This window comes from Bos grunniens, chromosome 20 (genome assembly GCF_055505025.1).
Source record: "Bos grunniens cultivar Pamir isolate PY7600 chromosome 20, Bosgru_T2T1.0, whole genome shotgun sequence".
Classification (NCBI taxonomy): Eukaryota; Metazoa; Chordata; class Mammalia; order Artiodactyla; family Bovidae; genus Bos; species Bos grunniens.
In genome coordinates, this window is record NC_141184.1 from 10,254,749 (window position 1) to 10,278,584 (window position 23,836).

The 23,836-nt window shown below is 40.0% G+C and overlaps 1 protein-coding gene across 3 annotated transcripts in view; it reads right to left on the reverse strand.

Moving 5' to 3' along the window:
* The window catches only part of CTNND2 (catenin delta 2), a 1,106,103-nt gene that overhangs the window by 670,659 nt on the left and 411,608 nt on the right, over positions 1-23,836 (reverse strand). For all 3 annotated transcript variants that reach the window (XM_086362482.1, XM_086362480.1, XM_086362481.1), the window contains exon 3: positions 23,552-23,664. In XM_086362482.1, the coding sequence (XP_086218608.1) occupies positions 23,552-23,664 (113 nt within the window). The remainder of the gene's footprint in view (positions 1-23,551; positions 23,665-23,836) is intronic.

Here is a 23,836-nt window from a genome sequence, read left to right on the forward strand (position 1 = left end):
TATTTCTCCCGGCAATCTTGAGTCCAGCTTGTGCTTCTTCCAGCCCAGCATTTCTCATGATGTACTCTGCATAGAAGTTAAATAAGCAGGGTGACAATATACAGCCTTGACGTACTCTTTTCCTATTTGGAACCAGTCTGTTGTTCCATGTCCAGTTCTAACTGTTGCTTCCTGACCTGCATATAGGTTTCTCAAGAGGCAGGTCAAGTGGTCTGGTATTCCCATCTCTTTCAGAATTTTCCACAGTTTATTGTGATCCACACAGTCAAAGGTTTTGGCATAGTCCATAAAGCAGAAATAGATGTTTTTTTTGAACTCTCTTGCTTTTTCGATGATCCAGAGGATGTTGGCAATTTGGTCTCTGACTCCTCTGCCTTTTCTAAAACCAGCTTGAACATCTGGAAGTTCACGGTTCACATATTGCTGAAGCCTGGCTTGGAGAATTTTGAGCATTACTTTACTAGCATGTGAGATGAGTGCAACTGTGTGGTAGTTTGAGCATTGTTTGGCATTGCCTTTCTTTGGGATTGGAATGAAAACTGACCTTTTCTGGTCCTGTGGCCACTGCCGAGTTTCCCAAATTTGCTGGCATATTGAGTGCAGCACTTTCACAGCATCATCTTTCAGGATTTGAAATATTATAAATATTTTAATAACTGTCATAGGCTGCTGATAGGATTGGAGATGGTACAATTACTTTGGGTAAAAGTGGCATTCTCCTGAGAAGATAAACATGCACCTGCCATATGGGTAGCCATTCTGCATGCATATACTTACCTGAATAAAAAAAAAGTATATTTATACAAAGACTTGCATATAAGACTTGTTCATAGCAACTTCATTAGTAAACGCACAAAACTATAAGCAACCCAAATGCCTATCAAGAGGCAAATGAATACACAATTTGTGCTACACTGATAAAATAGAATACTACTTGGCAACAAAAATGAATGAGCTACTGATATCTGTAACTATTAAATTTTAATAACTCTTTATGATAAAACACTATGCAAATTAGGAAAAGGAATGCCCTTAACTAGGTAAAATAATTCTATTTTTCTTAAAAATTACATTGACATAGCATGACCCAACGATTCCACCTATAGCTATACACCCAAGAGAAATGAAATCATGTGCACACATAATAATGTGCACATGAGTGTTCACAGCAGCAGAGCCATAGTATCCAAAAATTGGAAACAGTCTAAACTTCCAACATCTGATTATGGGATAAGGTGAATACTATTGGCAACAAAAAGGAATGACATGCAGATACATGGCACACAACATGGATGAACTGTGAAAACACTATGCCAAGTCCAAGCGCCAATCACAAAAGACCTCCTGTTGTAGGATACCATTTATGTAAAATGTCTAGAGCACTTCCCTGATAGCTCAACTGGTAAAGAATTCGCTTGCAATGCCGGACACCTGGGTTCAATCCCTGGGTTGGGAGGATCTCCTGGAGAAAAAATGGCAACCCACTCCAGAATTCTTGCCTGGAGAATTTCATGGGCCTGGCGGGCTACAGTCTGTGGGGTCGCAAGAGTCGGACACAACTGAGAGACTAAGCACAGCACAGAACAAAATGTCTAGAAAAGATAAATCTATGGGGCCAGGACGGGTACCAGGCTTCTTTTGTGGGGAGGTGAAAATGTTCTAAACTGACTGTGGTAATGATCGCAAAATCCTATGCATATACTAAGAACCAGGAACTTTACGTTTTAAATGAATTGAATGATATATGAATTATATACCAATAAAGATGTCATTTTAAAAAAACAACATGCAGCAATTCTTGTAATGATAAAGGAAATCCATCAATTAAAAAGTGGCTTGGTCTTCCCCATCTCGTACCAATACAGAAAGAAAACAAAATGAAATGAGAGCTAAAACATTTTATAAGAAAACTGAATGCAGTTATCTTCACAGATCTCTTACATAAAACCCTGAAGGAATCTACAAACTCATTACAGAAATATTTAAAGAGGTTTTAGCAAGTTTGCTTGATATCAGACCAACACCTAAAAAGCAGCTGCATTTCTACATAAAAAAGCAGCTCTTCATAGATGCACCTTATAACAAAGGCAACATTTCCAAGCACAACAAAAACTATAAGGAGCCTAAGCATAAATGGAACAAAGAATGTGAAGCTTTTAAGAAGAAATATATAAACTTCATTGAAAGATCTTATACGAAATAAATCGACGTCAAGCTCATGAATAGGAAGACTGAAATAACAAAGCTACAATTTCCTCCAATTTCCCAGAAGTAGATCACACATAGGTGAAAATCTGACACATGACAGAGCCGTTTTAAGAGCATTGTAAGCTCATGACAGTCTACTAGATAGTAGGTATTAAGGCAATCATTTACCCTGAAAAAAACATAAATCTCTACGTTTTGCATACCAAATGAAAAGAAAAGAAAAATCAATGACAAGTGAATTAAAGACTTTAATATAAAAAAGTATAGGAAGTTCCCCGGTAATCTAGTGGTTAGGATTCCAGGCTTTCACCTCCAGTGGCCTAGGTTCAATCTCTGGGTGGGAAACTGAGATCCCACAAGCCACAAGGCACAGCTAAAAAAAAGAAAAAGGAAAAAAAAAATAACAGCATGATTCTACAACTATTAAAAGAAGACTTAGGAAATTGTTTTCACGCTATTGTAGTAGTTAAGATTTCTTACAAGATTCCCCAAAGCATAAGTCCTAAAAACAGACTGATCAGCCTAACAAAACTAAAGTCAGCCCCTCCGTACATCAGAGGAAGGTGAACAGCTCAAACCGGAAGAGCACGGTGGTAAACACACTTAACTAAGAAGATGAGTGTCTGAACACACTGAGAATTAAAATGACTAAGAAAAAAGAAAACCAGGACTCAAAACATGGGTAAAAGAAACGCATAGGCATTTAACTGAAGCACAGGACTTTCCTGGTGGTGCAGTGGATGAGAGTCTGCCGGCCAACGCAGGGGACAGTGTTCGATTCCCCTGGGCCACAACTACTGAGCCCACGTGCTGCAACTACTGCAACTGTTAAGAAACTCTTGTCATTTCTGTTCCTTTTATTTCCTCTAGTCAGAGAACCCATTTTCCAAATTAAACTTAGGGACTGAAACTTAACGATAAGAGCTTAGGGATGAGGGAAAAAACATAACTAAGCTCCTAGCCCTAGAGAATCACAAACACACCTGCACTTTTCTATAAAAGGGTATACATAAGGGGCAGGAAACAGTTTCCTTATCTTTGATAAAGGGACATTTGGATACGACACCTAAACTAAATTGATTTTATTATTGGACTACAATAACCTTTCTCAGGGCATAGGAATCCAAATGCATATTAGGACTTGACTTCACATTGACTTCACATTCCAGGATGTCTGGCTCTAGGTGGGTGATCACACCGTCGTGATCTATAAGCCCACGAGCCGCAACTACTGGGCCCACGTGCTGCAAGTACTGTGGCCCTCACACCCAGAGCCTGTGCTCCTCAACAAGGGAAGCCGCTGCAATGGGAAGACCAAGCACCGCAGTGAAGGGTAGCCCCACTCTTTGCAACTAGAGAAAGCTTGAGTAGCAACGATGACCCAGCACAGGAAAAAACAAAACAAAACAAAACAAATGTCTAATAAATATGTGAAAACTTCTACAGAGCAGAAGGTAGGGAGATGCAAACTTCAAAGCTACCAGATTTGCAACAACAGTGCCAATAAAATTTGGAAAGCAGCTAGTTTCGCTGAGTATATGGAGCAATGGCTTAATCATTGCTGATGGGGATATAAACCTGTACAGTTTCTTCTGAAAGCTCATGGACTTTATGAAGGAAGTTGAAGAAGTTCAAATCCTACAAGGCTGCCAATGCTGTGCATGCCCAAGAGAAACACAAGCACACATACACCAGAAGTCCCACGCACCCAGGTCCCAAGCCATATGTTCCCAAAGAGAAACCTGCAAACTTTGCAAATACTCTTCTCAGGAGAAAGGAAAAACTCACATAATCAGATGACGAACTAGGAGGCATCTGTGAAAAACAAAACAACAAAAGCCTGAACTACAAGCATCCATGTCACCATGAATACATCTGCAAAACAGGCAGTTGGGTGAAAAACAAAAGCAAGTTGCAAAGAATAGGTAGCATAATTATGTAAGATTCAAAAACAGGTGAACTAAATAATATTTTGCATATCTGGATGTTTGCATGTGGGAAAATGCAACAAATTCCAATGGAATGAATGAACATAAAAGTCAGCCAAGGGTTTATCTCTGAAATGCTGAGGAGGCAATTTAAGAAAGACAGAGAAGTGCCTCAAACAATCATTGGTCAAATTCTATTTTTCAGTAAATCTAGGGCATTTTTTTAAACATCCATATAAGCATGTTATATATTCTCCATCATATACATCATATATTGCAATTTTCTATATATGTGCCACTCTCTTAATATAAAATTTGTTTCTAAAAATCATTTGTACAATATAATCTCAAAAAATCACTGCATAACTAAAGCCCTTTGAGGAAATGATAACATTTAAAAAATAAGCTATTAGTCCATTTTAATAGAATACTTTTATTTGGAAGTATCTTATTTTATCATTGTATTCAATTAGCATCTCAGAGTTTTATTTGGTTTTGTGATTTTCTGACTTAACATGGAAGAATTCTCTCTGGGAATAATGATGCAAGTTAAATCTTCAGTGAAAAATGATGAATTCAATCCCCTGGCAGAAATGTTGCCAGTTTCTTTATGTTTTACTTTCTAAAATTTTCTTATTTTGAGGTTTTTAATATTTCCCTAAAAACTTTCAAATATTCTATGGAGCTTTGTTTCTTCATTAGTTTATTACTCTTTGTTCTGACCCCAGGAGTGGCACAGGATACTTAAGTTCTGATGAATTTTCTTCCTCTGGAATGCTAGTTCATTAGCCAAATACAATAAGTGTTTGAAATGGTCAGGTTCAAGCTTAAAATAATCTCTGTATCTGTACCCCAAAAGGCAGTTTAAATAGAGTTGAGCTAATTTAATTCGCTCTTGAGTTTCATTCTTGCTTTGCTGTATTATCTCCATATTAAGTGGTTGATCACACACGTGAAGTTTAGCTTGATAGACATTTTGTTACAATAAGGAAAGCAGAGCAAGCTCTTGCTATTATCCTTACTAAGTAAAGTAACACCCTTAAGGCAGCATGAAGACTAGGTTACTTGAGGGCAGGTAGTGTGCTCTTCTCACCTAGAGCTATGCTCCCAGTGTCTGTTACACTGTGACATGTAGTAGAGCCATGATCTATATGTACTGAACAAAGGAATGAAAGGATGAGTGGATGGATGAGACCTTGGACTCCTTCCCGTCATAACAGGGACTTCACAAACCCGTGTTCTTATAGATTTTTCCTTGCTTTGTTTACCCTAGCGACCCACCCACATGGTTCTGGGCAATGCTTCTCTGATTTGGGAACAAGATTGGCAGACTTCAGCTTTTAGACACAAGTCCCAGAGGAAGGCCACTAGCTTCCACAATCCCCCCACAGTGCAACAAGGCTTTAAAAAAATCCTAACAATTCCAAAAATACAGTGGAAAAGCTAGCTTAAAACTCAAATAACTAAGATCATGGCATCCAGTCCCATCACTTCATGGCAAATGGATGAGGAAAAAATGGAAACAGTGATAGACTTTATTTTCCTGGGCTTCAAAATCACTCTGGATGATGACCGCAGCCATGAAATTAAAAGACACCTGCTTCTTGGAAGAAAAGCTATGACAAACCTAGACAGTGTATAAAAAGCAGAGACATCACTTTGCTGACATAGGTTCATATAGTCAAAGCTATGGTTTTTCCAGTAGTCATGTACAGATGTGAGAGTTGGACCATAAAGATGGCTGAACCCCAAAGAATTGATGCTTTTGAACTGTGGTACTGTACAAGACTCTTGAGAGTCCCTTGGACAGCAAAGAGATCAAACCTAAAGGAAATCAACCCTGAATATTCATTGGAAGTACTGACACTGAAGTTGAAGCTCCAATCCTTTGGCCACCTGATGAGAAGAACTGACTCATTGGAAAAGACCCTGATGTTGGGAAAGATCAAGAGCTGGAGGAGAAGGAGGTGACAGAGGATGAGATGGCTGGATAGCATCCCTGACTCAATGGACACGATTTTGAGCAAACTCCAGGAGATAGTGAAGGACAGGAAAGCCTGGTGTGCTGCAGTCCATGGAGTTGCAAAGAGTCAGACATGATTTAGAGACTGAAGTACAACAAAATGAAGATGAGGGCATTTCCTATCTACTTGTGCATATGACAAGTGAGATAATTATAAATGGAATTTCTAAAGGACCAGGGTATTTCTCAAGGTCACACACATAGCAACAGGCAGAACTGAGATTCAAATACAAAACCTACCAGTTCCAAACTCCATTGTCTTAAATACTACCTGGAGCGAATGAGTGAAAGTCACTCAGTCATGTCTGACTCTTTGTGACCCCAAGGACTGTAGTCCATGGAATTCTCCAGGCCAGAATACTGGAGTGAGTAGCCTTTCCCTTTTCCAAGGGATCTTCCCAATCCAGAGATCCAGGCAAGGTCTCCTGCATTGCAGGTGGATTCTTTATCAGTTGAGCCACCAGGGAAGCCCAAACACTACCTGGACCACCTCCTAAAAATTAAAGCTTAAGGAGCTTCCCTGGTGGCTCAGTGGTAAAGAATCCACCTGCCAGTGCAGGGGTCATGGGTTCAATCCCTGGTCGGGGAAGATCTGCATATGCTCCGCATATGCTGTGGAGCAACTAAGCCCATGCACCACAACTATTGAGCATGTGCTCTGGAGCTCAGGAGCTGCAACTGTTGAGCCCACATTAAGCAACTACTGAAGCCCTCGAACCCATGCTCTGCAATAAGAAAAGCCACTGCAACCAGAAGCCCGCCCACCACAACAAAACAGCACACCACAACCAGAGAGTAACCCCTGCTCTCCACAAGCACAGAAAAGCCTATGCGGGAATGAAGACTTAGCAGAGCCAAACAGATAAATACAAGTATTGAAAAGAATTACAGCTCTAGTATTTCGGGGGCATGTGTGATATGACAGGCAACCCAAGAATCCTAAAAACAGAATGAAACATTTTTTAAATTGATTTTAAACATTTATTTATTCATTTTTATCTTGGGTCGTAGTTGTGGCATGCAGGATCTTTAGTTACAGCAAGTGGAATCTCCACTGTAGCATGTGGAATCTACTTCCCGGACCAGGGATCAAATCCAGGCCCCCTGCATTGGGAGCATGGAGTCTTGGCTATAGGATGATCAGGGAAATATCAGATTGGCACTATTTCCTTTAAATGTGGAATGTCAACATGACAGCACGTCTCAACAGGTGGAGACCATCATCTCCATATCGGAGAGAGAAGGTTAATTGCTAAATTTGGAGTAAAGCTGGTAGTCAATTCCTTGGGCAGATCTTTTCAATAAAATCTTGCTGAGAGCTACATTCTCAAATCAGTTCACAAGACGAAGCAACAATGTGTGATAAGCTTTCAACTTCCTCAGCTCTTGAGGTACTAAACAAACAGATGTTTCTGAAGACTGGGGCTTATGAATACCACTTTACTGTCAACAAATTAGGCAGCATCTTTGCTGCCTGCTGCTAACGCAGCAATCTCTTAAATTTAAAATTCTATGATAGTTTCTCCTGGATAAAGGGGAATTAGCATATATTCACATACCATGAAACAAACAAACAAAAAAAAAATCAAAGGTTCCTTGTTGAAAATAGGCAGCACTCATGGTAGAGCTGAGCTGTAGTGTTGGCTTAGCCCACGGAATTTTTTTTTTTTTAATAAATAGTAGTTTTGCAACCCTGCTCTGTTTCTTTCAACCCAAGTGAGTCCCCAGACCCTCCCAGCTCCATTACTCTGAAACTACTCTAAGTGCTCAGGATCTTGGTTTAAGTTTTATGACCCACTTCTTGGACACAGGCTACCATCTCTAACTTGACCAGCTGTTACCAGCTTCCACCGGCTTCAATCCATTCTCCATGCAGCTGGCAGAACCAAGCTTCCTTCCAGAACATCACTTCCTTGGGGAAAACCATCTTCCATGTTCTATTGCCCACTCAACAAAACCCAAAATCTCTAGCCTGCCAGATCACAGAATGGTCACATCTGTCTGCACTCTTAACCAATACCAGTCCACCTATGAGCTCACTATGCCAACTGAGAGAGTCAATTCATAGGTAGGTTGATAAGAAGTCTGGGGTCTCTGAGGAGGAGAAAAGGGTCTGGGGCTCCCGAGGAGGAGAAAAGGACAAACTTTTTTTTCTACATTCTTCAGTCTTAGTCACATAAGACATGCTTTTCTTTAAGCCCAGAGATGATGATTACACAACAAAACAACTCATCTTAAACTCTATACTAAAGATTATCTAACAGCAATGGATACTAACCTTGTTAATTTTACATGGGAGTGGGTCTGGTAAGACCTTTCTATTCTAAGTTCTGCTGCTCCTACTGCTGCTGCTGCTGCTGCTAAGTCGCTTCAGTCATGTCCAACTCTGTGCGACCCCATAGACGGCAGCCCACCAGGCTCCCCCTTCCCTGGGACTCTCAATGCAGGAACACTGCAGTGGGTTGCCATTTCCTTCTCCAATGCATGAAAGTGAAAAGTGAAAGTGAAGTCGCTCAGTTGTGTCTGACTCTTAGCGACCCCATGGACTATAGCCCACCAGGCTCCTCCATCCATGGGATTTTCCAGGCAAGAGTACTGGAGTGGGGTTTCTAAGTTCTAATCTTATTAATTTAAGATATATGTTGTGGGAGTGGGTCTGGTAAAAGTATATAAGGCCTTGATAAGACTAGTGATGGGGGCACTCTCCATCCCCTTTCTATGTCTTTGTCAGAAGCTTTCTTTGTCCTTTTTCACTGTAATAAAACTTTGGTCACACAAAAGCTCTGAGTATTCAAGCCCGGTCCCTGGTCCGGAAGCTAAATCTTTTTCTTCGGAGATCACGAATCCAACACCATTCACCTTAAGCTATCACAACCACACTGATGCCAATCCACCTTTGTCTTTCTGACTTTGTACTTTCTTTTTGAGCAGTGCCTTTAACCCATTTCTTTTCCTACCAGTGTTTAATATCCCAGACACACAAAGATCCCTTGGTGAAACCATCCCTGACACAGCTTCCTGTTCTCTTCAAGGCACCAACATGTGATCATGTTTATGCCTGCTTCTGTGCCTCTCTCTGTATTTGACAATAACCCCCCCAGAGACCAGGAGCTACTTCATATTTACCCTTGAGGCACAACGAGTGCCTGCTAGCCTGCTGGTCCTTACAGGACTTCATAAGCACATTTTTATCAAGTGGAATGAATGATCATTTCTTAAAAGTCTCAGCCCATGTGTTCTCCCAATGGGCAAAACTCTATTCTAGCTCCCTGTCTTCACTTCAGTTTTCAGTCAATGTAGAAGACATCTAGACCATTTGAGGCAGTTTAAGATATATTTATAAACTCTTTTAAATTGTGTTTTCCCAAATATAAAGTCCATACCATGACTTAACTGGAGATTCCTATGTTGAAAAACCAAACCCACATAAACTCGTAGACATCTATCTGCCTTCCTCTGAAGCACCCATCTATCTGCCAACACCTTGCCATCCTCATGATTTAATTGTGTGTGTGCTCAGTCACTTAGTCATGTCCTACTCTTTTCTGTAGCCCACCAGGTTCCTCTGTCCATGGAATTTTCCAGGCAAGGATACTGGAGTGGGCTGCCATTTCCTTCTCCAGAGGATCTTCCTGACCCAGGGATCAAACTGTGTCTCCTGCATCTTCTGCATTGGTAGGCAGATTCTTTACCACTAGGGCCATCTCTTTATAATTCAAGTTTAAGGAGTGTCCCTATATTAAAGTGTTCAGATGTGACTTGCTGTGTACCGTGAAAGGTCTGAATAAAATGAAGGGTGAGAGCTGGAACAGACCTAGATGCTCAATATTTCCTACTTTACAAGTGAGGAAATGGAGGCCCAGAAAACTCAAACGACTTGTCCCAAGTCACAGCCTGAGTGTTCTGGTGCCGTGACCATGACCTTCCTGCCACGCCCCCACTGCCTTTACATCCTAATAATTTGAACACTCAGGGTTCATGGTGCTCAGTGACCTGTCAGCATCCAGTCTTGACAACTGAAGTTGTTCCTTCTCAAGTGGATCAAATGCTCATTGTTTTTTGTCAGTGAAAATATCACTGGCTTCCAATCCTTTGATGTGAGCATAAACAGACAAGTATAAATTTAAGTAACTTGGGAAAAGCTTCTGAATGTCCACCATCTGAGCAAAGATAATATGGGCTTGAAGGATACACAGATGTCTTCATCAACAGTCCCCTCCACATCGTAACACAGTTACACAATTATACAACTAGGAGACTAATGGCTATGTATCTTTTGGGCAATGCATTCATCTCTTGCTGTTCCCTGTTCCAAAAAGCATCTATTCAAATAGTCAATGGCTTCTATATCTTCTATACTCAGTAAAAAATTTACTGAGTATTTCCTGTCATGCATATGTTACCCGTACATTACTGCTCTTCTTTTCACAACTACACAATATCAAAAGTCCCATCTCCAGCCCCAGCAGTGGGTCCAGGGACACATTAAGTTGCCCCGCATGAGAGGGAAATTGATTTGAGCTCTCTTCCATTTCACTGTGTCAATTTCTATGTGGTTCTTGAGCCCATATTAGGAAAGAGACAAATGTGATGCTATGCTGATATATTGTTTCAGCCCCTAGTGAGAAGAGCCATTTTATAGCCTTTTGTAGAAAAATTAAGAAGGAGACTTCAATGAAAAATTCATCTCTATCAGATTCACCAGTAACAGCTTGCAAGATGCTGTGTGAGATGCTTTACTTACATTTCTCATTTAATCTTTGTAAAATCACAGAAAAGCATTATCACCATTTGTGTGAAATAAAATTCAGAGAAATTAGGAAAAGCAGGCAATAGAAAAAACACAATGACAAAATTTAGCTTCAACTTATGGAACCAGAAATTTCACCTCTCAAACATATGCATTTAAGAAAAAGGCTATAAAGATAAAAGAAAACATAAAGAATCTTCTATACTTATTATATTTACAAAGATTTTCAGTTTTTTACCAATTAGAATATTATTTCAAAATATATTAGTTATCCTTAAAAATTTGTTTTATAATGCAAAACTTTAAATAAAATTTTGTATATTAATTATTTTTAGATGTAAAACTAACAACTAGTATTTTTGATATGGTACTTTAGAAAGAACATAGGCTTTGAATTTGATGCAAAAGTATGAAGAAACAGGACTTGATTTATGTCATTGAGGGTGTTCTGCCTATGTTTTCCTCTAAGAGTTTTATAGTTTCTGGTCTTACATTTAGGTCTTTAATCCATTTTGAGTTTATCTTTGTGTATGCTGTTAGGAAGTGTTCTAATTTCAATCTTTTACATGCAGCTGCCCAGTTTTCCCAGCACCATGTATTGAAGAGGCTGCCTTTGCCCCATTGTACATTCTTGCCTCCTTTGTCAAATCAAAGCAAGATCCTCTATGACTCACCTCCTAGAGTAATGGAAATAAAAACAAAAGTAAACCAGTGGGACCTTATCAAACTTTAAAGCTTTTGCACAGCAAAGGAAACTATAAGCAAGGTGAAAAGACAACCCTCAGGATGGGAGAAAATAATAGCAAATGAAACAACTGACAAAGGATTAATTTCCAAAATATACAAGCAGCTCATACAACTCAATACCAGAAAAACAAACAACCCAATCAAAAAGTGGGAAAAAGACCTAAACAGACATGTCTCCAAAGAAGATATACAGATGGCTAACAAACACATGAAAAAATTCTCAACATCACTCATTATTCAGTTCAGTTCAGTCGCTCAGTCGTGTCCGATTCTTTGCGACCCCATGAATCACAGCACGCCAGGCCTCCCTGTCCATCACCAACTCCCGGAGTTCACCCAGACTCATGTCCTTAGAGAAATGCAAATCAAAAGTACAATGAGATATCATCTCACACCAGTCAGAATGGCCATCACCAGAAAGTCTACAAACAATAAATGCTGGAGAAGATGTGAAGAAAAGGAAATACTCTTGCACTTGGTGGGACTGTAAATTGATACAGCCACTATGGAAGACAGTATGGGGATTCCTTAAAAAACTAGGAATAAAGCCACCATATGACCCAGCAATCCCACTCCTAGGCATATACCCTGAGGAAACCAAAATTGAAAAAGACACGTATGTCCCAGTGTTCATTGCAGCACTATATACAAGAGCTAGAACATGTAAGCAACCTAGATGTCCATTGACAAATGAATGGATAAAGAAGTTGTGGTATATATACACAATGGAATATCACTCAGCCATAAAAAGGAACACGCTTGAGTCAGTTCTAATGAGGTGAAAGAACCTAGAGCCTATTATACGAGTGAAGTAACACAGAAAAAGAGAAATAAATATCATATGCTAATGCATATATACAGAATACAGAAAAATGACACTGAAGAATTTATTTGTAGGGCAGCAGTAGAGAAACAGACATAGAGAATAGACTTATGGACATGGGGAGAGGTGAGGAGAGGGTGAGATGTATGGAGAGAGTAACATGGAAACTTACATTACCATATGTTAAATAGATAGCCAATGGGGATTTGTTCTATGTCTCAGGAAACTCAAACAGGGGCTCTGTATCAACCTAGAGGGTAGGGTGGGGAGGGAGATCAGAAGGAGGTTCAAAAAGGAGGGGACGTATGTATACCCATGGCAGATTTATGTTGAGGTTTGACAGAAACAACAAAATTCTATAAAGCAATTATCCTTCAATTAAAAAAAAAAAGATACAGGAGTTGCCCTAAGACATACATCAAATATTGATAACTATTAAATATTTTTAGGATCTACATAGAATTCTGAAGACAGTTGACTATTGCTTATTCCACAGAAATCTAGAACAATGTGTTTAATTGTACTATACAGTGAATGTTTGTGTTCACCCAAAAGTCATGTTTTATGGTGAAACCGAATCCCTAATACGATGGTATTAGGAGGTGAGATCATGAAGATGGAGCCTTCATGAAAGGGGTTAGTGCCCTTGTGGAGAAGACCCCGGAGAGCTCCCTTGTCCCTTTCATTATGTGATGCCACATCATGAAGACTATGGCCCAGGAAGTAGGTTCCTGCCAAACAGTGTATTTGCCTGTGCTTTGGTTTTGTGCTTCCCAGTCTCCAGATGTGTGAGAAGTAAATGTATGTTGTTTATAAGCCACTCATGTATGGCATTCACTTATAGTAGTCTGAACAAACTAAGACAATGTGATAACTAGTGTTTCATAGACTGTATAATTTGTCCACTGGCAATTTGCAAGAGAATACTGAAGCATTATTTTAGATGCATTTAAAGGCAAGGATAATATATACTATTGGCTCCCATGTGGCTCAGCAGTAAGGAATCCACCTGCAATGCAGGAGATACAGGAGACTCACGTTTGATTCCTGGGTCAGGAAGATCCCCTAGAGAAGGAAATGGCAACCCACTCCAGTAAACTTTCTGGGAAAATCGCATGGATGCAGGGACTTGGTGGGCTGCAACCCATAGTGTCACAAAAAGTTGGACACGACTGAGGGACTGAGCACACAATATACTGTTATGTAAGGATAGAATCAGAAACACATTCAGATGAAGAACTTCACAACTGCTACAATCATTGGGAGGGGACGTGGGAAGCAGCAGAAAATAAGTCCAAAGATGTTTTATCTCTAGGGTGAAAATGGACTGGAGACATTTAGAAGGCTTTTTTACAGAATAATTCAAGATAACATTTAAGACACAATAACAGCATTACAGTGAGGCAGTTTGAATGTGTGCTTGGAGGAGTGAAGACACCTGGGTTCAGACTTCCCTGGTGGCACAGTGGATAAGAACCCATCTAGCAATGCAGGGGACATGGATTCCATCCCCTGGTCCAGGAAGATTCCACATCCCACAGGGCAACTAAACCCATGAGCTACAACCACTGAGCCAGCACTCTAGAGCCCGTGCTCGGCAACAAGAGAAGCCCCAACAGTGTGAAGCATGTACACTGCAATGAAGAGTAGCCCCTATTCTCTGCAACTGGAGAAAGCCTGAGCGCAACAAGGAAGACCCAGCACAGCCAAAAATAAAAAAATAATAAAAAGACACCTGGCTTCAAAATCAATATCTGGTGACGACCTGTTGGAATTGAGAAAGCACATTTCTCACTCTGAATCTTAGTGTTCTCATCTACAAAATGAGATATTAATGAGACTTATTAACTCATAGGATTAACTAGGAGTAAATGGCATGACCTATATAAACCACTTAATACTGGATCTGGCCTACAGAAATTATTCCACAAATACCACATAATTATTGTTGAAATTATCACTATTATCATCATCTTCAGAAGACAGTGAAAATACGAGAATAAAATCAACCACAGTTCCATAGGACAGAGGACACCAAACCAACAGACCTTGGATACCAGGGCACAATTTTAATGTGAAAACTAACTAGAATGCTTTTGATGCTTTCTTTTTTTTTTTATTTTTTTTTAAATTTAACTTTATTTTTAAACTTTACATAATTGTATTAGTTTTGCCAAATATCAAAATGAATCCGCCACAGGTATACATGTGTTCCCCATCCTGAACCCTCCTCCCTCCTCCCTCCCCATACCATCCCTCTGGGTCGTCCCAGTGCACTAGCCCCAAGCATCCAGTGTCATGCATCGAACCTGGACTGGCATCTCATTTCTTACATGATATTTTACATGTTTCAATGTCATTCTCCCAAATCTTTTGATGCTTTCAAACTGTGGTGTTGGAGAAGACTCTTGAGAGTCCCTTGGACTGCAAGGAGATCATACTAGTCAATCCTAAACGTAATCAACCCTGAATATTCATTGGAAGGACTGCTGCTAAAGCTGAAGCTCCAGTACTTTGGCCACCTGGTGGGAAGAGCAACTCATTGGAAAAGACCCTGATGCTGGGGAACATTGAGGACAGGAGAAGAAGGGGACAACAGAGGATGAGATGGTTAGATAGCATCACTGACTCAATGGACATGAGTTTGAGCAAACTCCAGGAGATAGTGAAAGACAGGGAAGCCAGGCATGCTGCAGTCCATGGGGTTACAGAGAATTGGACATGACTGAGCTACTGAACAACAACAAAACTAGAATGAATTTTGAAATATAATATCCTGATCTGGCAAGGCAAGCATTATATTTGATGTGTACAGTATAGAGATGAAAATGTGTATAGATTAGAAAGACTGGTACTTTGCCAAAAAAAAAAAACCAAGAATGAGAATAACAGTAATGGAAGTACTGTATACTATTCATTTTTATTCATTTAGCATTGACTGAACTGTTATCATGTGCTGGCCACTGCTTTGCCATACACTCAGAGGCTTTGCCCTTGGGGAATTACTTAGAGGTGAGGCCCAGCACCTACTTCTAATAGGCTGAGGAGGCTCACAAAGTCTCAGTGTAGTGGAGGAAGAGGCAGCAGCTTTTGTCTAGATTTTTAATATAAAACTGCAATGGCAACCCACTCCAGTATTCTTGCCCGGAGAATCCCAGAGACGGGGGAGCCTGGTGGGCTGCCGTCTATGGGATCACACAGAGTTGGACACGACTGAAACGACTTAGCAGCAGCAGCATTTAACTTAAAAATTTTAAATTCGTAAAAATGAAAAGTTATTCAAAAGATACTTTTTATTTAATGGCAATAGTATTCATGGGTGCTAAGAATCTAGAATCTTATGAATCTGGTTAATCTTTACTATTGGCTACACGACTGTTGAGGAGTATGTGTATGTATATATGCATGCTAAGTCACTTCAGTTGTGTCCAACTCTGAAACACTATGGACTGTAGCCTGTCAGGCTCCTCTGTCCATGGGATTCTCCAGGCAAGAACACTGAAATAGGTTATCATGCTCTCCTCCAGGGGATCTTCCCTACCCAGGGGTCAAACCCTCATCTCTTATGTCTCCCGCATTGGCAGGCAGGTTCTTTACCACTAGCACCACTTGGGAAGTCCTATGTGTCTGTACAGAAATATCTAAAAGGGCTTTCCACGTGGCACAGTAGTAAAGAATCTGCCTACCCATGCAGGAGACGCGGGATTGATCCCTGGAAGATCCCCTGGAGAAGGAAATGGAAACCCACTCCAGTCTTCTTGATTGGAAAATCCCATGGACAGGGGAGCCTGGCAGGCTACAGTCCATGGGGTTGCAAAGAGTCAGACACAACTGAGTGACTGAGTTGCACATATATACACACACATCTACATACTTTGAAAAAAAACTTTATTTGAAAAACATTAAGTACTTATTTGATTATTTAATATGTCTGGTTTCGAAAATGAAATATTTGGGCATACTTCTTCTTTAAAAACGGTACTACTTGTTTCAGTATCATATCCTACAGGATACTAAGTAAATGTATATGTCTTACTTTGAGAAACCATTACGTTCATACATGATTTCTTTACTTAGGAAACCTCAGTGAATGTTTTTAAATAAATACATTTCATTCTGACAAAAAGTATGTGACTACTTGACTTAAATTTCTTCACCGCTATCTAATTTAACCAGATCAGCTTATTTCTCTAAAATAAGCCTGCTCCAAAATAAGACTTCTTTGTACATCTGGAAGAGACTTTTAGACTCTGTTTATAGAATTGCTGGCATATTGGCTCAGAGAAGTTAGCTAATGAAGAGAATGACCTTTGAAAACTTTTATAACATTAATTCTTTTTGTTTCCCAATCTCCAAAACGGGTCTGACTTTTGAAAAATTTGTTTGCAAGAAACTCAATAGTTCATCTGCTGGAAAGAAAGAGCATCTTCTTATGTGGAACTAGCATTCTTCACATATGTATATTATATTTTGTCTTTTTAAATATATATTACTCCACTCAGAGTCCTGGGCATCTATACTATAAAAATAACAAGGCTAAAGATGATTGGTTTACTAGTTGTCCTTATTCTACAGTGAAAAATGACATCACTCCACATTCAAATCTACTTCTTAGAGTCAAAGCTACAGATTATTTTAATATGTGAATCCAAATGCAAGCACATAGGTATGAAAAATAAAGCTAGCTACAGAATGAAACCTTTGAATGGAATACAGCTGGTTACAAAATAAAATTTATTTTCTCTAAAATTTTTCATAATTTAGCTTCTTTTAATATATATAAAATCATCAATTGAAAAGCATTTTATTTATTTTCTATTACTGTATAGAAAGTTACCACAAACCGAGTAGCTTAGAACAACACAGTTTTTTTTAAGTTAACAGCTTTGCGGATTTTCTGAAGCTTAGGCATGCATGGTTGGATCCTCTGTTCAGGTTGTCACAAGGTCATCATCAGAATTTCTGCAGGCCTACTTTCCTTTCTGGACGTTTGGACAATAATATACTTCCATGTTCATTCAGGCAATGAGCTGAATTCAATTCCTTTTGGTTTTAAGACTGCGGTCCCCTTCTCCTTACTGACTGTCAGTTGGGGATCACTCTCAGTATCTACTAGAAACCCCATGAGTTGCTATTAAAACCTTTAGGTCCATCTTTAAAGCCAGCAAAGGAGAAGCTATCATGTGTTAAATCTCTCCAGCTTTGAAATTTGACTTCCTTTGTCTCTGATCTAGATCATTGTCATAAATCATCATCATCATGTCTTCTAAGGGTCAAGTCTCCTTTAGAAAGAGTTAATAAGAGTTTATAAGATTAAAAGGCAGAGGAAACAGAGATCAAATTGCCAACATCTGCTGGATCATCGAAAAAGCAAGAGAATTCCAGAAAAACATCTATTTCTGCTTTATTGACTATGCCAAAGCCTTTGACTGTATGGATCACAATAAACCGTGGAAAATTGTGAAAGAGATGGGAATATCAGACCACCTGACCTGCCTCTTGAGAAACCTGTATGCAGGTCAGGAAGCAACAGTTAGAACTGGACTTGGAACAACAGACTGGTTCCAAATAGGAAAAGGAGTACATCACGGATGTATATTGTCACCCTGCTTATTTAAATTATATGCAGAGTACATCATGAGAAACGCTGGGCTGCAAGAAGCACAAGCTGGACTCAAGATTGCCGGGAGAAAAATCAATAACCTCAGATATGCAGATGACACCACCCTTATGGCAGAAAGTGAAGAAGAACTAAAGAGCCTCTTGATGAAAGTGAAAGAGGAGAGTGAAAAAGTTGGCTTAAAGCTCAACATTCAGAAAACGAAGATCATGGCATCTGGCCCCATCACTTCATGGGAAATAGATGGGGAAACAGTGGAAACAGTGGCTGACTTTATTTTTCTGGGCTCCAAAATCACTGCAGATGGTGATTGCAGCCATGAAATTAAAAGATGCTTGCTCCTTGGAAGGAAAGTTATGACCAACATATTAAAAAGGAGAGACATTACTTTGTCAACAAAGGTCTGTCTAGTCAAGGCTATGGTTTTTCCCGTGGTCATGTATGGATGTGAGAGTTGAACTATAAATAAAGCTGAGCACCAAAGAATTGATGCATTTGAAATGTGGTGTTGGAGAAGACTCTCAAGAGTCCCTTGGCCTGCAAGGAGATCCAACCAGTCCATCCTAAGGAGATCAGTCCTGGATGTCATTTAAGGACTGATATTGAAGCTGAAACTCCAATACTTTGGCCACCTGATGCAAAGAGCTGACTCATTTGAAAAGACCCTGATGCTGGGAAAGATTGAGGGCAGGAGAGAAAGGGACGACAGAGGATGAGATGGTTGGATGGCATCACCGACTCAACGGACGTGAATTTGGGTAAACTCCGGCAGTTGGTGATGAACACGGAGGCCTGGCATGCTGCAATTTATGGGGTCTCAAAGAGTCAGACGTGACTGAGCGACTGAACTGAACTGAACATAAGATAGACCCAACTATTATTTGAATTTGATTTCTCTCCCATTATATTCTGCCTGCCCATGAGAATCAAGGGATATGAGTAGACATCTGTTTTAAATTTAAGTAGACATCTGTCAAACTTTCAGTAGCACTTGAGAAAATCCCCCATGTGCTCTGACTGAAAGCCAAAACATTCTGTGGCAAGGAATTTCTAGAAGGGTTAATAGAGTCCCATCTCCAAAACTTTGTCAATGATTCCAATGATTTCCAAAGGAAGGGACACCTGGCCCAATCTGAACTGATCAAGAAGACATTCAAAAGAATGTGAGCCCTACGCTGGGTAATTAGATCCATAGGAGCAGGTGACCAGGTGAAAGAGGTTGGTTATTCTAGATGGAAGGGATCACATACCTATGGCCATGTAAGATGGGAAGGTGTTGTATTTATGGAATTGCAGAAGTGAGGATGAGTCCTTCACAGACGTGATTCTAATCTAGGTGTTATGCAGTTCAGTCTCATACTACATGGAGGATGGATCTGGGCAAGATGCAGGCAAAGAGATGAGTTAAAATGCTGCTCCAGGGGTCTATGAATGATACGACAAGGGCATGGGCACAGGCAGGTCCTGTGCAAGAACACTGCAAGGCCCCACCCTGGCAGGGGACCTGTTGGCTCCTATGGCAGCCAAACTAAGACCAACTTGACAGGTCTCAGCCTGAGGAGTGGGTGAGAAACAAGTAACTGTGACTGGCCAGAGGGCACAAGTGGGCTATTAGCAAGAAGGATTTGGTCATAACCCTAAATAAAAGCCCACCTCTATATAAATCACATTCCTGACTCAGAACTGCATGGTTCTGGGGAATTAGGGAGAAGGTATGGAAACTTTCAAGTGGTAGGAGAGAGAAGGATCCAACAGTTTGGAAAGGTTTGGACTGAAACCAGCGAGGAAAACTGAGAGAGGAAGGTGATAATATATATAGAAAAGTCTGTGAAGAGTTTCAGACATCACAATGTTCCTATTTGCAGACTTATACCCTAGATGCAAGGGTGCAGAGTTGCTTTGCTGCAACAATAGTTATCTCCAGATTCTCCAAATTCTCAGCACCCTCATTCATGATTTATAATTTGATTGACTACTATAAAGTTGGCTGTTATGGGATTCCAACATGGCTCAGTGGTAAAGAATCCACCTGCCAGGGGGACATGTGGGTAAAATCCCTGGGATGGGAAGATCTCCTAGAGAAGGAAATGGCAACACCCCAGTGTTCTTGCCTGGGAAATCCCTTGGACAGAGGAGTCTGGGAGGCTACAGTCCATGGGATCACAAAGAGTCGGATGCTACTTAGTGAGTAAACAACAACAACACAACCAAGTTGGCTGTTATAAATGCATACTAACAACATCTTTTCATTAAGTTTAAACTGTCAATGTATCTACCAGGAAAGAGGCTGTAGGAGTTAGATGGAGCAATTTCCTAACACCAATAAAGGCAGAGGAGAACCAAACTATATTTATGTCACTTTTACCATTTATGTAAAAAAAAAAATCTGAAAACAATTTTGATTTTGTTTCATTTCCTCTAAGAAACTCTCTTACCCCTCCTAGTATCCCCAAGAAGTAGGAAACAACATCATAGATTTCTTTGCCTGTTCTCCTCTTTCAAAAATTGTTTACATTCTATTTCATTTATTTTTAAACATTCCCTGTGATGTGCTAACTAGGTTAGTCTATCACCTTAATAAAGACTTGAATTGTTAAAGGTGCATTTCTGAAGTTGAGCAAACAACTAGCTTATGACAAAAAAAAAAAAAAAAAGAACAGTGGAAGTATTGGATTGCCTCCAGTGAAATATCAGTAAATTGCTTATATTATTCAAATGCTGATTCATACATTAGACATTTTCAAAATATGAAATAATCAAGCTTGAAGAAGACATATTGCTATATATAGCTATATAGCAAGGAAAAATAATTAGATGTCATCTGCAATAAGCACTATTATTTAATATATATTTAATAAAGAATGATTGATTATGTATCACAGGCTGAGATAGGAATACAAGATACAGTATAAACGATCACAAGTTGTCATGGGGTAATTTTTCTGTCTACTTTGGTAGTTCACTGATGTATTCTATTCATGAAATGCTAGACCTCAGAAAAATTATCAACTCAATCAAATCAAATGAAGGAGGAGAAAAGATTTTAGGAATTTAAAAGGTAATCTCATGGATGCAACATCTAAATGCAGCCAGTCCCTAATGGGAACTAACCTGGTCTCTGACTACCAGGAACCATAGTCTCTCTCTGTAGGATTCTGTATTACCGTAGATTCCTGTATTATCGTATTCACTCTGTATTACCGTAGATTCCTCCACCAGCACCCAATCCACATGGCAACCGTTTCCTAGCACAATCCATTAGGTAACAGAGATTTGGGGTCACCTACTTCACATTCTCAAGAGTGCAAGACTGATTTCTTACAGGCCGCTTACTGGATGAGTCACCCTTGGGTCAGATACCCATTTCTGATCCAATCAGCAGTTGGAAATTAAGACACAGGACACAGCATGGTCCCCCAGACCTGCTGCTACCAAGGGCTAGTGGTGGGTGAAACAAAATATAAGGTGGAGAATACGCAAAAGTATCACACAGAAATATCAGGAATATGAATGGAAATTGATCTGTGGCGTTGGAGAAGACTCTTCAGAGTCCCTTGGACTTCAAGGAGATCCAACCAGTCCATCCTAAAGGAGATCAGTCCTGGGTGTTCATTAGAAGGACTGATGCTGAAGCTGAAACTCCAATACTTTGGCCACCTGATGCGAAGAACTGACTCATTGGAAAAGACCCTGATGCTGGGAAAGATTGAAGGTAGGAGGAGAAGGGGATGACAGAGGATGAGATGGCTGGATGGCATCACTGACTTGATGACATGAGTCTGAGTAAATTCCAGGAGTTGGTGATGGACAGGGAGGCCTGGCATGCTGCGATTCATGGGATCACAAAGAGTTGGACATGACTGAGCGACTGAACTGAATTGAACTGAATGGAAAAGGTGATCTGACCAGTAGTGAAACAGTGGGTTTCAAAACAAATGAAGATGCAGATGTCAATTTGACAGTGTTTATGGACCTGAAAATCCTGACAGACTTAGCTACTCAGGTGATGTTCACCACTGAAAAAAGCTCCTCCAATATACGCAAATCCCTGTATTAAATCGAATACACACTTACAAATATTATTTTTCTCCACACTTTAACCTCAACATCTTCAACCGGCCAACCTTCTGAAAACAATTTCAAGTGGACACAAATTACTTCTCCTTTTTCTTGTCCATCCTGCTTTAGTTAATTTGGATGTTCAGACAAGTCTATGAGGAGTTGAAGAGATCACAATGGATCTGTATCTGCAGCTCTACATCGCTTAGGTGCTCAGATGCCGAAGCTGATATGCTTTCACACAGCCCAAACGCAACTGAAAAGGATATTTCAGAGTAATTTAGTCTGACAACAAATGGTGCAATGATTTCCTTTGAATGGTAATCATTGTTAAACAAAGAAAAGAACAATGTTAGAAGACTAATGGCAGGAGGCTCTAACAAGAAAACATTCCAACTACAAACAAACCTTACAGTGATAGAATATTTTAGAGCAATGGACTCAAGGATGTTTTCATTCCTTGTGGCCGTAGTTGGTTAAGACTCTTAAACTCACATTTCTGCTTCCTGGGCAGAGTGCCCATAGACCCCAAGACTAGGAATCCCTGCCCATTTCCATTTATGGAGGGGCCATGTGACCAGTTCTCAACAATGGACTGTGGGTGCAGTGATGTAACCAACAATGCAGTTGAACAGAAGGCCAAAGAGTATGGCAGGGTTCTCAAGAGAGAAGATACCTCCCTGAAAATGTAGCACGTCAAAACCACAATATAGAACAACATGACGAGAAAGTACAATGCACTTTTAGAAATAAAAGTCATCTTACAGAGATTTATTTATGTTTCTTTCACACACACACTTCTATTTTTAAATATGGAAACATGGTCCTTAGGCAGATAATTTATTTTGTGGTCAAGTGACGAAGGTTTGTTTTTAAATATTTCATAATCTCATACCAAGCGTAATTGAATAATCATTCTATCTATGAAATGTTTTCACACACAGAAATTGCATGTGCAGTTGATGTTTGAGGAGCAATTTTATACTGTAGCATTGTATATTAGCAAACAATGCAAGTTAGATCAAAACCTTCTCTCTTTCATTTCCAGAACCTGCAACTCTTGATCATTCAGAAAAAAAAAGAACCAAACGGAGAGACTGTGACATATCATCTCCTCATTTCCAGCAAACTCACTAAATGCAAAGCCTCCTTTTTATGTAAAACGACATGTACTTTGCATTCAGGGCAAGTGTGCATTTTGTGAAAAGAGATTCAAGCACAAATCACTTCGGACACCTTTTGAACATCTTAAATCAGGTCAGTTACGATTCCTTTCCAACATTTGACTGAGTGTTCTAATGCCACCGCTAGGCTTGTAAGGAGAAGATAAACACCACAATTTCCTTCCACTGGCAAAGCAAAGCCCAGCCCCGAGGAGCAGAGTGCCCAGTACCTGACGCTGCTCATGCTGCCCGTCTCCGATCCAAGCTTGCATCGCTCCAGTTGGCTGGCGACGATCTGGCGTTCTGCCTCCAGTTCTCGGGTCAGCCTTTCAAACTGTAATTCCTGAAATAAAACCACCAAAAAGATAAATTCTAACAACTATACAGAAAGTGGAAATCAGACCAAAAAGACAGGATGGTCAAGGGGAAAACTAGGATTTTTTTTTTTTCCCAAGACGTCCAATTTGAGAAGCAGAGGTTGCTGATGTGGGCTTGAAGGATGAGAATTTTAGACA